At 42.2% G+C, this 15,121-nt stretch overlaps 1 protein-coding gene across 3 annotated transcripts in view; it reads right to left on the reverse strand.

Annotated features, from left to right (window-relative positions):
- Positions 1-15,121, reverse strand: part of Nubpl (NUBP iron-sulfur cluster assembly factor, mitochondrial) — a 206,279-nt gene that overhangs the window by 33,334 nt on the left and 157,824 nt on the right. For all 3 annotated transcript variants that reach the window (XM_006975272.4, XM_076550679.1, XM_042260627.2), the window contains one exon: positions 13,739-13,832. In XM_006975272.4, coding sequence (XP_006975334.1) covers positions 13,739-13,832 — 94 coding nt within the window. The remainder of the gene's footprint in view (positions 1-13,738; positions 13,833-15,121) is intronic.

Below are 15,121 nucleotides of genomic sequence, written 5' to 3' on the forward strand. Positions count from 1 at the left end.
CAGTCATGTGGAAGGAATCAATCCTAGCTCTGGCCCCATCTAGCTGTGACTAATCCTGGGCAAGAAACTCAGAAAGACCCCAGGTTTCAGATTCCTTGACTGTAAACTGGTGTATGCATTAGACGGTTTCCAAGGTCTCCTACGACGGCATTGCTCCTAATTGTATTTCTAAACCCAGCCCCTGTTCAAGCTCACTGCCCAGGTTATCTTACTCAGAGAAGTACTGCCTCCCCTTCATCTCAGGTTGATCTCAGCTCATTCTCCTCATACAGGAACAAGCAGCTTTGTTGACTATTTCCTCCCAACCTTCTCCCTCACAATAAACAACTATGCAGGGGGGTCTGTATTGCATTAGTTCTAAAAAATGCTCCCAACTCTAGTCACAGGACATAAATGCATTCTTGCTCAACCATTCTTGTCTACCATCTGCATCTCATTGCATAACACGGGTTCATGTGTTTATGGTCTGTTTGTCCTCCAAGGACTGAGTTATTGGAGTCTTGGTCCTCAGTGTGATGGTACTGAGGTGACAAGACCTTTAAAAGTCCTTCTCTCCTGCTTTCTGCAGATGCATACTCATATCTAAAGATATGAAGGGGAAATGGGAAAATGAGTGGGGGACTTTATCTGGAGGCAGTGGATAGAGGGAGTCACTAGGCAAGAGGGGGTGGGGAATGGAAAAAAGAATACTAGGGTGATTGAAAAAGCAATAGGGAAATGTGAGTTTAGGTTTATTTAAAAACACATTTAATATACAAGTACATGTGCACTTTGGAGATACCAGTACCTTGGGATGATCACTAGAAACAAGTCAATAAGCAGCACCCCTCCATGGCCTCTGAATCAGCTCCTGCCTCCAGGTTTCAGCCCTGCTTGAGTTCCTGTCCTGACTTTCTCCAATGATGAATTGTGCTGTGGAAAGGTAGGCCAAACAAACCCTTTCCTCCCCAATTTGATTGTGGCCCAAGTGTCTTATCACAGCAAGAGTAATACCTAACTAGGACCATGTGTATATGTATATAAGTAATTTAAATGAAGTTATGCCACTAGGGCTGATGCCCCAAGAGCCAAAGACTATTTAACAATAGAGTCAGGCATGGAAACTTCTCTTTGAGTTGTTGGTCAAGGGACTCCAAGAGACACCCCAACCAATACAGGATATTGGTGTTGTCCTTGACTGCCTCCCAGAAGTAGAACCGATTGCTGAGGACTCCGCACACTCAGACACAGAACTCAGAAAAATCAAGCTGGAACTGACCTGGAAGCCTTCTCCCTGAGGACAAGCCCTCACAGTACTCAAAGGTGCTATGCCAACTGCCAAGGGAGAAAAGCGATCAACACCAACCAACCACAAAAATGACTGGATTGGCAAGGCATACATAATAGTACAATAGTAGTCCTTTATCTCTGGGGTAACTAAAACCTGTCTAATTGGACTTAAAGCCCACTCAATAGGAGGGAAATCGTACCTGGTACTATAAACCTTGCCAATTACCCATGGCTAGAGAGGTCAGAGACCGGAGAAGAGAATCTACCACTGCCATCTTCCTGAAATAGGATAATTTCTAACTGTATTCTAAATACTCATCCTTATCCCCACAAATATGTGTAGTGCTCACTCTCCACCAAAGAAGGTTCTTATTTTGCAATAAATGGAGACTACTAGAGAGATCCACAACTGGCCACTGTGCAGAGAAGGAGTCACTGAGGAGTGCAATGTAACCCTGCACCTAGGGCTCAGGGAAAGTCACAATGAGGGGCGGGGAGGGTCTAAAAGCCAGAAGAGCAGGATGTCTGCCGGGAGACAGTGTCTTCTGTGTATGACAGGGCAGCAGCGCCCGTGAACACGCAATAATGTGGCTCCACAGAGCAAAAAAAAGATGACACCAACTGACGCCCCAGCACCGACAGGGGAGATTCCACACGGTCCCACCCACGAAGGAGGAGCTGCAGACGTCAGCTCTTGTCGAGAAACACAACCTCGTCCAGGGATGAGCTTCCGCATAGGTCGCCAATCCCACGTGGTCAGCCCTGGACATAGGTGCATGATGCAAGCAAAGCTAAGGGACTCAGCAGGTTATACACATGTGTGCACATGTGTGTAGTACATACACGTATGTACACACATGTAACAGTAATAATTAGAGAAAGATCATGAATGGGGACACAGGAGGAACTGAAGGGAGGAGGGTGAGAGTAACGTAAATGTATCGCTCATGTATGAAGTTCTCAGTAAAATAAAATTATTTAAAGGGGCAGGCAGGGGAGAGCCCTGTGGGAGGCGGCAAGGGAACTGTCCTTAGAGGGCTTAAGGTAGTTCTTTCCTGTGGTGCCTCACGAGGGCCGTGAGAAGTAGTTATTACCAGAGAGGCAGGCCCCTGAATTTCTAGTTTCCTATCTGATGATTAAATCCCTACTTTTTGCATAAGCTCCTGGCATGATGCCTGCGAGCACATGGTAACGTTGCCAAGGGAGCCCTCATCAGAGGCCAGTCGATGGGGATACCTAAGCTTGGGCTTTTAGATTCTAAAATCATGAGTTAAATAAACCCTTTTCTTTATAAAGTACACAGTCTTGCATTTTGGGTATTTTTGTTTGTTTTGTTTTGTTTTTGAGACAGGGTTTCTCTGTGTAGTTTTGGTGCCTGTCCTGGAACTCATTCTGTAGAGCAGGCTGGCCTTGAACTCACAGAGATCCACCTGGCTCTGCCTCCCGAGTGCTGGGATTAAAGGCGTGTGCCGCCAGCGCCTGGCCAGAGGCTTGTGCATTTTGATACAGCAATGGAAGCAGACTAATGTCACAATCAATTCTATTTATTTTAATCACCCAAAACTAAATAACAAAATACCCTGAACAAAATGGGCACTTAACAAAAGACTGTGATCTGAAAAACTTCTGTTATTTTCAAAATCATCTATCTTGCATTGGAACAGCATGAAATTTTAGTAACTCTTTAAGCCAGATGTCAAGAGCTCTGAATTCTGGTTTTGTTAATATGTTCTATAACTCTGATTAACTAACTCACTGAAACTCACTAGACCTCAGTGTATAAAATGAACACATTTACACTGGCCCTATTTAACTCAAAGAAGCAGTTTCATTTTTTAAAAAAAAGAATATAAAAGTGATTTAAAAATGTGCAGTGGCATTATTTTGATAGCTGTAAGAGTCTAGAGAAAGATTAAAGAGATTTAACTGTAACATCATTAGCATCCATTCTATCTGAGTTTCTTTGTACCTAGAATAGTGTCATTTAACTGTAATTGGTCATTTTTCTTTTTCTTTCTTTCTTTCTTTCTTTTTTTTTTTTTTTTTTTTTTTTGGTTTTTCAAGACAGGGTTTCTCTCTGTAGTTTTGGTGCCTGTCCTGGATCTTGCTCTGTTGATCAGGCTGGCCTCGAACTCATAAAGATCCGCCTGGCCTTGCCTCCTGAGTGCTGGGATTAAAGGCGTGTGTACCACCACTGCCCAGCTAGTAATTGATTTTTTTTTTACAAGGATAGCAATCATTTTTCATGCTATCAAATCCTCATCTAAGATGTAATATATCACAGAAACTACCAGCCAGGTTTATCAAAGACATTTTGGTATAACATCTTTTTTTTTAAACAAAAGTATATACTGTTTTTTTTTTGTTGTTGTTGTTTTGTTTTTTAAATAACTAAATCCTTAATTCCAACACAGCTTAGGTACAATCATCTTGGTCCTTACATAGACCTTATGGTTCCAAAATTTTTAGCATTTCATATAAGCCACCATTTCAAATAGTCCTCTAATAATATTCAGAACTGAGGAGAAATGCAACACAAACAGACAAAGCTTCCAATAAAATGGCATTTTATTCCTTAATCTACACATTATCATCCAAAAATGTAAATTTTAAAGGAATTATGCCAATTTTCCTTGTGATTTATCTCACAGCTTAAAATATGACCTCTAAATTTGATGATGTAATCTATCTTTGCAGTTCTCGACTTTCTACTTGACACTATTTAATTTTTTTATAGCTGGTAACACACGAAGCAGTAAGGCGGAGCCTCGAACTCCCTGCAGGAGGCCATCACTAGTGATGTCACTTCCGGTCTCTGATGGAGGAGCTGGGAGGAAACCTGTGCTCCCTCTACTGACCACAAGGAAATGTCGGCAGGAAGTAACCAGATTGTGACTATTTGGGAGGTTAAGAGACTCTCTTGGGATCTCATGAAGAATCTCTATTCACTTCCAATTCTATTCAATTCTCTATTCACAACCAGTTAATAAATGTCTAAGCCCAGTTATATTGGTTGAATATACTTCTGAACTTGAACCTTTTTGGACCATCTGAGATTTACCACCAGAGGTTCAGAGTCTGGTAGATTCTGACAAATATATAAAAACCTCACAAAATAATTACTGAGTACTGCCTTAATTGTTAATTCCAATGACTAGAGAAAAATCTATAACTGCGTATCTGGATTTGGGTCGGAGTTCAGAGCAGTTAAACATGTAAAGTTAATTATTCCAGAGCTTAGCTGGTCATCATCACAGAGATGTAGAACTACTCAACAGTACAGCACAGTGGGGCACAGATCATATGCGGGCTGAGAATCTCAGTGTGGGAGCATAATAAACACGTACAGAACCTGCTCGAATCCTGCCGGCAGGACAGTGCCGCACCTTTCAGCTTCTGAGCACATTAGCATAAAGGCAAAGGAGTCTCAAAGGCCATGGGCGCTACCCTCCATGTTCACAGTGTTAGTGTTCACTGCTGCTGATTCTACTTCATCTATTTAGATAAAGATTTATTTAGATAACACTCACAACAGAGGATCAGCATACACTGTGGATGTAGCTTGGGGCAGAGCATGCGCTTAGGATACATGAGAGCCCCAGAGCCGCATGTGAAAGGCAAACGGAAGAGCCACTCAATGTGATTGCTAGAAACTGTAGACTGGGGTCGTTATTGTTAGCTTGCTTACATCTTCTGTCATATCTGAATTTTCTGAATTATAAACAGCATTATATGACACCAAGGAATGACCACTAATATTAGTTATCAGATTAAATAAAATCTACCTCAGTCATGTTCACAGACTGTTTCAAACTATAACTAATTCTTGAATGAGTCACTGTTGGGGGCTGTATGCTTTTTTCAACCAGTTAATAAGGGACTAGAGTTACAAAGCACACATGTTTTATTAATTCAAACATTACTATAGTTTGCTAGCTTTGGAAATAAATTTCCAAGCCAGGTGTGGTGCACATGCTGGTAATCCCCACAGAGAGGCAGAGACAGGAAAACCCCACAGGTGTACAGTCATCCTGGTCTACCTAGCGAGGACTAGGTCACCCAGAGACAAGGAGGGAGGCTCAAAACAAAACATGGCAGAAAGGGGAAGCGGGTGGGGAGACTGGGAGGAAAAGAGGGAAATAATTCTGTTAACTGCTCTGAAAAAGAACTGTCAAAGCAGTAGTGGGTGAAAACCCTACTATTGAAGTGACCGGTGGAAAAGGATGTTAAACTTCACTTCATTTTTCATAACAGAAACGGGATACAACTCTAAAGCCCTCAACAGAGAATGGGCTTCCAATCTCTCCAGTTACTAACATCACCAAGAATTACCCCACTATCCTGGCTGTAGCCCTGGCTGTCCTGGATCTCGCTCTGTAGCCCAGGCTGGCCTCGAACTCACAGAGATCCGCCTGCCTCTGCGTCTTGATTAAAGGTGTGTGTCACCATGCCTGGCTTCCTTTTTATTTATTTTTTAAACAGTGTCTTAATTTTTAGCCCAGGCTGGCCTTGAGTTTGTGATTCCCTTGCCTTAGCCTCCTGACGAATGGATCGCAGCATGTGCTGACACTCCTGGTTTACGGCTTTACGTTTGCTCATTCTCCTGGTTTGACTCTAACCCAGGACTTGTGTGTGCCAAGCAAGCTCTCTACATGGAGCTACTTCCCAGCTGACACACCAATTTTTATTCTATCTTCAAAAAGAAACTCCAGCTAAGAGTGACTGCTCCTGCTTAACTAACTGTTACTAACCAGGTATGTTAACTAACTGTTATTAAGCAGGTATGTTAACTGTTACTAACCAGGTTTGTTGACTGACTGTTACTAGCCAGGTATGTCTCAGAAGAGAGGAATGAGGACTGGGACTTTACAGAGAAAAGCTTTGGTTCCTAACAATGTAATGCTCAACATGTTCGGAACACCTTTCAGATTCTCATCAAGCCTGGAACATCTACAACCAGGTGAAAATTTAGATTGTGGGCTTGTTCTTTGTCAGTGTCTAATGGGCTTACATGTAGATTTTGCTGTGGATCTGACCATACATTGGACATTAAGCTACTTCTGAACACTAAGCCAAAGGGATTTTAACTGTCAAGTAAGCCGTGAAGGAAATTCTCAAAAATTCCTCAACAATGAAATAGAATGGACTATTATAAAAGCTTCTAGAACAAGCCCAGACAAGATGAGCATCTGGGAAGGGTTCAAGGAATTTAGACACCTGACAGCTGGTTCCCAGTGACTCTGAAAGTTGACTAGTTAGAACCATCTGCAAATGCTTTCACATGGGCTCCTCCATGTAGCAGTGTAGAAAGGTACTCAATGTTAGGCTACTGTATCCAATTTGTAACTGACGCACTATAATTTCTATTTGTAAAATGAATGTTCAGCTAAGTAAAATTCAGCCCTAATTAACTTTGTTTCTTCTTAAATTAGACAGGAAACATTGCTGTTACTATTGGCATTACATTTAATTTTGGGAATTTGAAGTTCAGGTTGGGGGTAAAGCTCAATGCTGGAGTGTCTGCCTTGTGTACAAAGGCCTAGCAATCCCCAGGAATAAATAAGTAAATAATGAAATATCAGAAATGCCCTAAAATATAAAATCCTAGAAGAGGTTCTAGACTTCAACAGCTGCTTACATTGTTGTCCAACTACAAAAGAAATTTATTCTGGAAATAGTTTTCATAATTCAGTGACTAAAACAATAGCTGTCTATACCGTGCAATTCTTGCCAAGCATCTGTGAGAGCCGGTCTTGACTGTCAGGTTGACTAGATTCGGAATCACCTTCCCAGAGAAGTTTAACTGAGAAAGGAAAACCAATTCTGCATGTGGGTGGTGCAATCCCATGGGCCACAGTCCAAGATCGAATAAGAAGGAGGAAAAGGAGAACAGGAACTAAGGACCAGCATTCATCGCTCGCTTTCTCTGATGTGATAGAAGCGTCTCGTGCCGCCGCCACCATGCTGTCCTTGACTGGGTTGGGCTCAACATGTCCCTCCTTCCTCTCCTTAAGTTATTTCTGTCAGGCAATGAGAAAAATCACGAACACAGCATCCACTAATGAAATTCTAACCAAAGTTTGCATGGATGGTCAGCACACCCAAAGAAGTCTAAAATAAAAACATAAATAATGATTTAAGGCTGGAGCGCGGCTCAGCAGCTATCGGCACATGCCGCTCTTCCGAGAACCCATGTCAGGCAGCCCACAGCTACCTGCAACAGCTCAGGGACTCCAACACTTCCTCCTGGGCCTTGCACAGATGGATACATGTGAATAAAAGTATAAATCAATCTTTTAAAAATAAACAAGGATTTAATGTCTCTGACAACCAAAAAGCTATCACTTAAGTCTTCTACATATTGCGGGCTTTACAGTGGGAGGTCATTACAAGTTATATAATTATAGAGCAAACACAGCCAGCACTAAAATTAAAACTGGGGAGGACCTTTTCTTTGACTTTACAGTGATTTTGCAAATGATCAGTATCAGATTATCTTTAAAGACCTCATTTTACCAACTTAAAAATGATTTTTAAAGAATTATAATTTTTAATAAAAGATTTTCATGTGATTTACATAAGTGAAATCACTGTTCTTTTTGCCTTAAAGAGTAAACACTAGAAAAATCAAGGAACCATTTCAAATAACGGTCCATAGGCATTCCTTTATTTATTTAACACAGCAGCAATAATTTCCAGATCTGCCAATCCCAAGCAGACTTCCATTTCATAAATGACTGTTCAATTAGCGAAGTGTGACCACAGAAGAAAAATCTGATCAGGCCAAGGAGCCTGCTGATGGAGAGGGAAGGGAGCAGGTGAACGGCATAGCTTGTTCTCAGGAAGGTCTGTGAGTCAGTAGTTCGGTCGTCTGGGCACAGGATGGGCACCTTTGTAAGCAGCACATGCCTTTCAGTTTACACAGTGACTGAATTATTAAAGTGGCTTCATTTACATTTCCTATCCCATCTCACTGAAATGAATGAGACACAAAAGGCTACTGGCTTCTATCTGTGGAGCCCAGACAGGAAGGTCCTAGATGGGAAGAAAGGACATCACCTCATTACCATACCACAGTACCAGACTGTTGTGCAGCCTCTCAGAAGCCCACAGATGGTCAGAATCTGAACTAGCTGTCCACCCTGCGCCTCACACACAGCCGCTTCTCCTGGCCCAGGAGATAAGAAATCAAACCAGGACTCACACTAGGCTGGTGGCTCTTTTCTTTCCTGTGAACAAAGAATGAGCAACGTTTCTCCCTCGGCCACTTGGTCTTTGTCCCTTCTATTATTTGAATAGTTTCCCGACATTTTATTTCTCTATTAATCTTTACTTAATAAGGTGAAGATGAATGTTGGCCTGACTATACATTTGCTATCACATTAAGTGATTTCCCCCTAACTCTATGTAATCAAAATAAACTTTATGTCTCTTATTCCTTACCATACAAAACAAACTTGATTCAGTTTTATCTACAAATAAATATTCTGGACATGGAATTGATGACAGTACAATTTTGTCTTGTGAGTACAGGCTTTTTACTAATTGGACTGAACTACTGGTGTCCCTGTTAGCCTGTAAGCTTTTGATGGCCATAAATTCCATCCGCTGCTTGGCATTTCATCTGTGTCTGGCCACTAACATGCAGGGAAAAGAACAAGCGACGCGTCAGTTAGTCCGAGTGCCTTGCCAACTCCTCCCCCATCAGTCTGCCCAGAGCCCTTCTCCACCCATTACTGTCGTGATCAGTGGCCTGGGGAACTGATCTCTGTGGACTGTCTCCCCTGAGCTTCCTTGCTTCCTGGCTCACCAAGGGTGTCTGTCAGCAGCAGGGACCAGCAGGAGATGAGTCTGTGGGAGGAGAGATGGTGTGGTATTACCTCGAAGACTTCCTTCCTAGCCTGCAGTGGGAGTGGCTATCGCTTCCATTAAGCACCTCCTTCAAAGGTTCCAAGACTACAGGATGGAACACCCTCGTCTTCTCAGGTGGAGGAGCAGGAAGAGCTCCTGCCATGAGTCCCTGGGCGCGTCACCATCTTCTAGTGTCACTAATGCTGCTGCCCACATCCCTGTCCCTAGACTCTCCATTAAATTAAGATGTACTGTCTGATAATACAGCACTTGGAGCTACTAAGACTCTTTGGAAAAAGAAGACATATTTCACATACTTACTATGAAGCATAAACTCTTTGCTTAATTCTAAGAGTTAAAATAAAGCCAGGACAGTCTTCAGATGGTCACTCGGAAGACTTCAGTTGATGCCAAGAGTAAAAGAAAAAATCTACGAGAATTTGAAAACTGGAACAGTTTGAAACAGTATATGTTTTCAAAATCTTTAAGAAAATTATAATGCCTCTCAGAGAAATATTAGTTCTCTCCCATTATGGAAAGTAACACATGATCAGTAACTCCTAGAGAACATCAGCACACATTTGGGGAACAAAAGAGAATTCAGCTCTGGAGTCAAGCCAACCCAAGATAGAGCAACAAATACTTCACAAAATAAACCACCAAACAAAGGCCAGGAAGCGGTGTCATCTATAACAAGGTGAGAAGCACAGTGGAGTTGGCATTGACGCCAGCTCTTGGCAAGTTCAGTAAGACAAGAGCGACTCTAAAGCCGTGACCTCACTCCCCATCCTTTATCCCACCTCTCTTCTTTCTTGCAGTTTACATGGAGGCGCCTCTGGTCTGCATTCACAGTACGGAATGATTTAGACTCCATGGAAGCTCAGATCTACACGCTTCCTCACTGATGGGCCGTCCACACAGCCCTCTGCAGCCGCACAACACATTAACACAAATAAGAGGATAATTGTTCTTTTGAAATTTCTTCTTACACTGAGCTCGTCATCTACTCATAGAACAAAATGGAACACATACAAAGAGTTGCTAATTAGCAGTTGGAAAAAGGATCTTTTTGTTTGTACAGGTCTGCAATGAACTCCCAAAATAATACCTCTTTCCAAGTATAAAACATTTATTTTGTTGCCAACATGGCTGGGAGCAATGTGAACTTGATATAGACTCTAGTTCACAACATTTCAGTAATGCCCTGTATCAGTCGACTTTCCGCCACCGTGGCAAAATTATTGAGAAAAACAACTAAAAGGGTTTATTTTAGTTCATGGTCGAAGGTTTATGTCCGTGGTCACTGGGTCTGGCTAGTTCTGCACCACCGTAAGGCCCAGCAGCATGGTGGGGAGATGGGAACAAAACTTCACATCTCACAGTGGCCAGGAAGCAGAGAGGGATGAAGGGCAGGGTGAGTTACTAAGCCCCATGACACCAGCACCCTCACGACCCAGCCATCTCTCAACAAAGCCACTGGCTGGGACCAAGCCTTTAGCACGGGAGTCTGTGTGGGGAACACTGGATCAGACCTCATCCCCCTCAGCAAATACCTGTTTTAAAGCATTTAAACAGTTTCAAAAAGGTACTATGCATTTAGGTAAGAGCTTTTATATATCTCACTTGAGCCTTATAAATTGTGGGATAGGCGGGCCCCTTCGGGAATGGTACAAACAGAAATTAGCATCATGGCAGAAGGGGAACTTCTTTCCTGAGAATGGAACAATGCTAGTGATTCTCACTGCCACTTAATATGGAGCCTGTGAGTAACCAAGGGACATGCCCTCCCCCACCCCAGTGTAACAAGAAAGGGAACAGCAAACAGTATCAACTGTCCACAGGAAGTCATCCACAGCAAAATAAAAACCTAGGCTGGAAGGACTTTTCTCTCTAGCTTTAAAGAAATGTCTTGTTTAACTTATACATAGAAAAAGCACTTGTGTGAAAACAGCAGGGTTTGGGGGGGCAGGGAATCCCAGGAACGAGCAGAATGGCAGGAAAGGTAAAGGGACAATGATCTTTTCACATGGACAGTGCCAACTGGTCAGCCTAGCACTGTCAATGGTAACTGCGCATGCCACTGTCCAATAATCTAAGAGACACAAGGAAGAACAGGAAAGGAAGGTTGCAGTCAAGCAGCTTACAACCTAGCTGGAAAGATATCATACACAGTGATAGAACATCCATTCACTGATGTCCATTTGCAGGAAGTCAATGAGTTTGGTTCTATGGGAAACGTAAAGGTGAATGAAATCCAGGGAGGAGACCTGTGCAGCCCAGGTGTGCAGGCTTCAGATGAAGGAAATCTGAGTGCCGAGGAGTGGTCCAAATAAAATGCTATGTGAATTTCAAAGAGGGATAAATGGATCCTATCTGGGGAGAGTTGGGGACAAGGCAGGGGCTGGGCATTAGAGCACATGGCTTTGAAAGGTTATGCAGGACTTGGGCATGCAACTGACTGCAATGAAAGACACTGGGAATGAGACTAAATGTGTGTAGTGACACAGATCGGCAAGTCAAAAGGAGAAAGTGAGGGGCTGTGAGGACGTGAGCAGTTGGTGCCAGGAGTTGGGTGGGATCTCGCCTTATGTGAAGGGATTTACAGAAAGCCAATCACAGGCTCACACAGTCTAAAGGGTTTTGGGGACTTAGAGGAATGCAGAACAGAGGAAAAAGTAGAACAGACTATCCTAAAAGAGTTTTAACGTCCATGATAAAGAGAGAAAGGAAAGCAGGTTTATACAGAACAGATAATTCTGAAGGACAACTGATAAACTGAAGGGCAGACGTGACTGGGACAGGCTGGTCCAGATAATACAAACTGATGCCAGTCCTGGTGCAGCCAAGCCAGAAACTAACCCTGGGGCCAACCAGGATTCTGGTGTCCTCTTAGATAAGCTTGCTATGAAATAACATTGGCCCAAATAAACCAGCCCTCAAGAGCCAAGCCTTGAAACAAACATTTTAACAAACCCATAGAGAAATGATCACATGTACCCCCAAACTCTCTTGGGCATCATTTTGGCAGGGCATTTTAATCGTTTGATACCCCTAGTCCCTGCTTTGAGGACTGAACCCAAGATCTCACATATGCAAAGTACAAGTTCCACCAGCTGCATCCCTCTCTTGAGTGAGACGATCCACTTATGCTCACCAGAGAAGACAGAGGCTTTCCACTATCCGCGTCAATACTGGCAAGCACAGCACATGCGCAATAATTCCAACTGCTCTGACTCTACACAGGGCTGCAGTGGTCACAGTGATCAAGACTAGCACAGGTCAGCACAAAGGCAGAAGGGTGACTCCTTCCGAGGGTCACTTGGAACTCTACTGAAAATCAATGGAGCTGCTTTTCGATTACCTTCAGGCTTTCCTGGAATGGGCGAGTTAAGGAGGCCCAGAGTAGTCTCTTGGGGTTGAAAACATGATTCCTCACCATACACCCCAGTGCAGACCACTGGCTGGACACTCACTTTTTGGGTGCACAGGTTTGAACACATTCACTGTGAATGTAAATTATCACAGAATCACTGACATTAGTTTCACTTCAGCTTACATGAGTTGGACGAGCTGAGGCTGAACTCAGCACACCATGACTCAGATGTTACCAGGGACCTTGATGCAGAGGTTCCAACACAAGCTTTAAACTCAACTAGAACTGATGAGAACTTCAGCTACAACACATTGTAAATGTGGGACCTCAAAGAAGTCAGTTAACGCCTCTACATTGAAAAAGGAAAGGCACGCTATATCGTAGAGCCATCATCTAAAGGATAAACTATTTATTTGCCCCTTTTACCAGTTTCATCCTTTATAGCCTGCCTTACCAGAATACTCCATTAAAACAACAAATACACTAAAATGTTTAATACCCATATTAATGAGGTTCTCCTACAAGTAACAAAAACATCTATAGCTTGCCAAAAAATGTAGCTTTAAGCCTTTTGATAATCAAATGTCAATAGCAAAGCTGAAATAACCAGTAAAAATGTATTTGCAAGGATATTTTAAATTTCCACTGTCTTCCTAGAAGCCTAATATGTGCAGACATTTGCAACTGTTCCAGAGAAAGTTTTAGACATAGATTCAAAATAGAGAGTAACTACCAATTTTTACATTCTGTGTCAGACAGGTACCCATTGCTATGGCTTGTACATTTGACCAAATAAGCTATTATATTTATTCTCTTGACTTTAAAACATAGGAAATAGATAGCAGAATATAAACATTTCCCAAAACTATATTTGCCAAAGAGCCAATTTTCCTACGATTTACTCCTCCTCAGTTTCATTAACTAATATTTTCTGGGTGTCTGTTAGCACTTTGCTGTTAAGAGTTGGACAGCAGTCTGCATGACTGAATAGCCATGAGCTACCTAAATATATTTACGTACTGAAGTTTTTCTAGAATACAGATTTATATTATTACCTTTAAAAGTACCTTTTGTTTTTATAAATACATATATTTATCATCAAAAGTTCAATACATAATTCTGACCTCTAATGACCAATTTATAAATAATTTTAAGACAGAAAGTTTGTCTACAATATGGTTTATTTTTATGTATAGTAACAGCAATACATCAAAGAAAGAAAAAAATCAAACTTTTAGGATTTACCTGAAATAGGAATATTCTGTGAAACTGATAACTGCACGTCTCCTGTTCCTGGTGGCATGTCAACAACCAAATAGTCCAGTTGACCCCAATCGACCTAAAATGATACAAATGTCATTAAGTAACAATTTCTGTGAATGTTGATGTAAATAAATTTAACATACAAACAACACATCTAAAACAACAGCTACCCCGAGTCCCCTCTAGGTACCAATGCTGTGCTGTGGGCTAAGGACACGTGGTACACAGAGGGAGGCACTACCTACTGGACCTGCCCCGAAGGGTAAGCTTGAGATTCCAGGTAATGGGGCCCTAGACATACACGTTAATGGCCTCTTTCACTACGGTCTTCTAGTCAGGATAAATCATTTATTTTCAATGGATATAACTTACATTTTGTCTAAGAAGGTCTTAGCTTTTTGACTCATAGAGGTTTAGCTTCATATTTATTTGTTTGTTTTAGTATAGCATTTCTTATGTGAATAAATTTTTTTGTTACTTTTCTTTCATAAAAATAAACACACTAATAATGAAAACAAAAACTTAATAACAGGAAAATTCTTTAATTTTAACATGACTAATTTCCCAGTCCCAGTTGATTCTTTCTTTATAAGCACTGAGTTTTAAGAATTCACCATACAACCGAGTCTGTAACACTCAAGTTCACTTTAGACAGAGAAGCAGCCTGCACCCTTTCTCCTCAGCCACTTCTCCCTCGGCCTCTCTAGTCCCCGTGAAAGGCCTGGGGTCCTCTTAGTCACCTAAACTAGGAAGCTGACCTCATCATTAATGCTTCTCCTTTCCTCATTGCCCCCAGCCAGTTACGCACTCTGTCTGTTAGAACTCTAACACATCCGCTTCTTCCTTCTACTCTCAAGAAACAAGGCCATACCCATCTGTTCTTACTAAAGTCTCTGGACCACTCTCTGCTTTTCTCATGGCCAATCCGATGTGTCCCTAGCAACATACACACACACAGAGACATGCACACACACACACACACACACACACACACACACACAGACATGCACACACACAGACACACACATACAGATGCACACACACACACAGACACACTCATGCGCATACACACATACACACCACACACACACAGATCTCATACACAGAGATCACACACACAGATGCACACACACAGACACATACTCATGTGCGTGTGTACACACGTACACACACAGATGCATGTACACACAGATGCATGTACACACACACAGATGCACACACACAATCATGTGTGTGTACACACATACACATACAGATGCATGTACACACAGAGAGAGATCACACACAGATGCGTGTACACACACACACACACACACACACACACACACACACACACAGAGCTACTGGGCTAGTCCTTAATTGCTT

Source organism: Peromyscus maniculatus, chromosome 14 (assembly GCF_049852395.1).
Source record: "Peromyscus maniculatus bairdii isolate BWxNUB_F1_BW_parent chromosome 14, HU_Pman_BW_mat_3.1, whole genome shotgun sequence".
Lineage (NCBI taxonomy): Eukaryota > Metazoa > Chordata > Mammalia > Rodentia > Cricetidae > Peromyscus > Peromyscus maniculatus.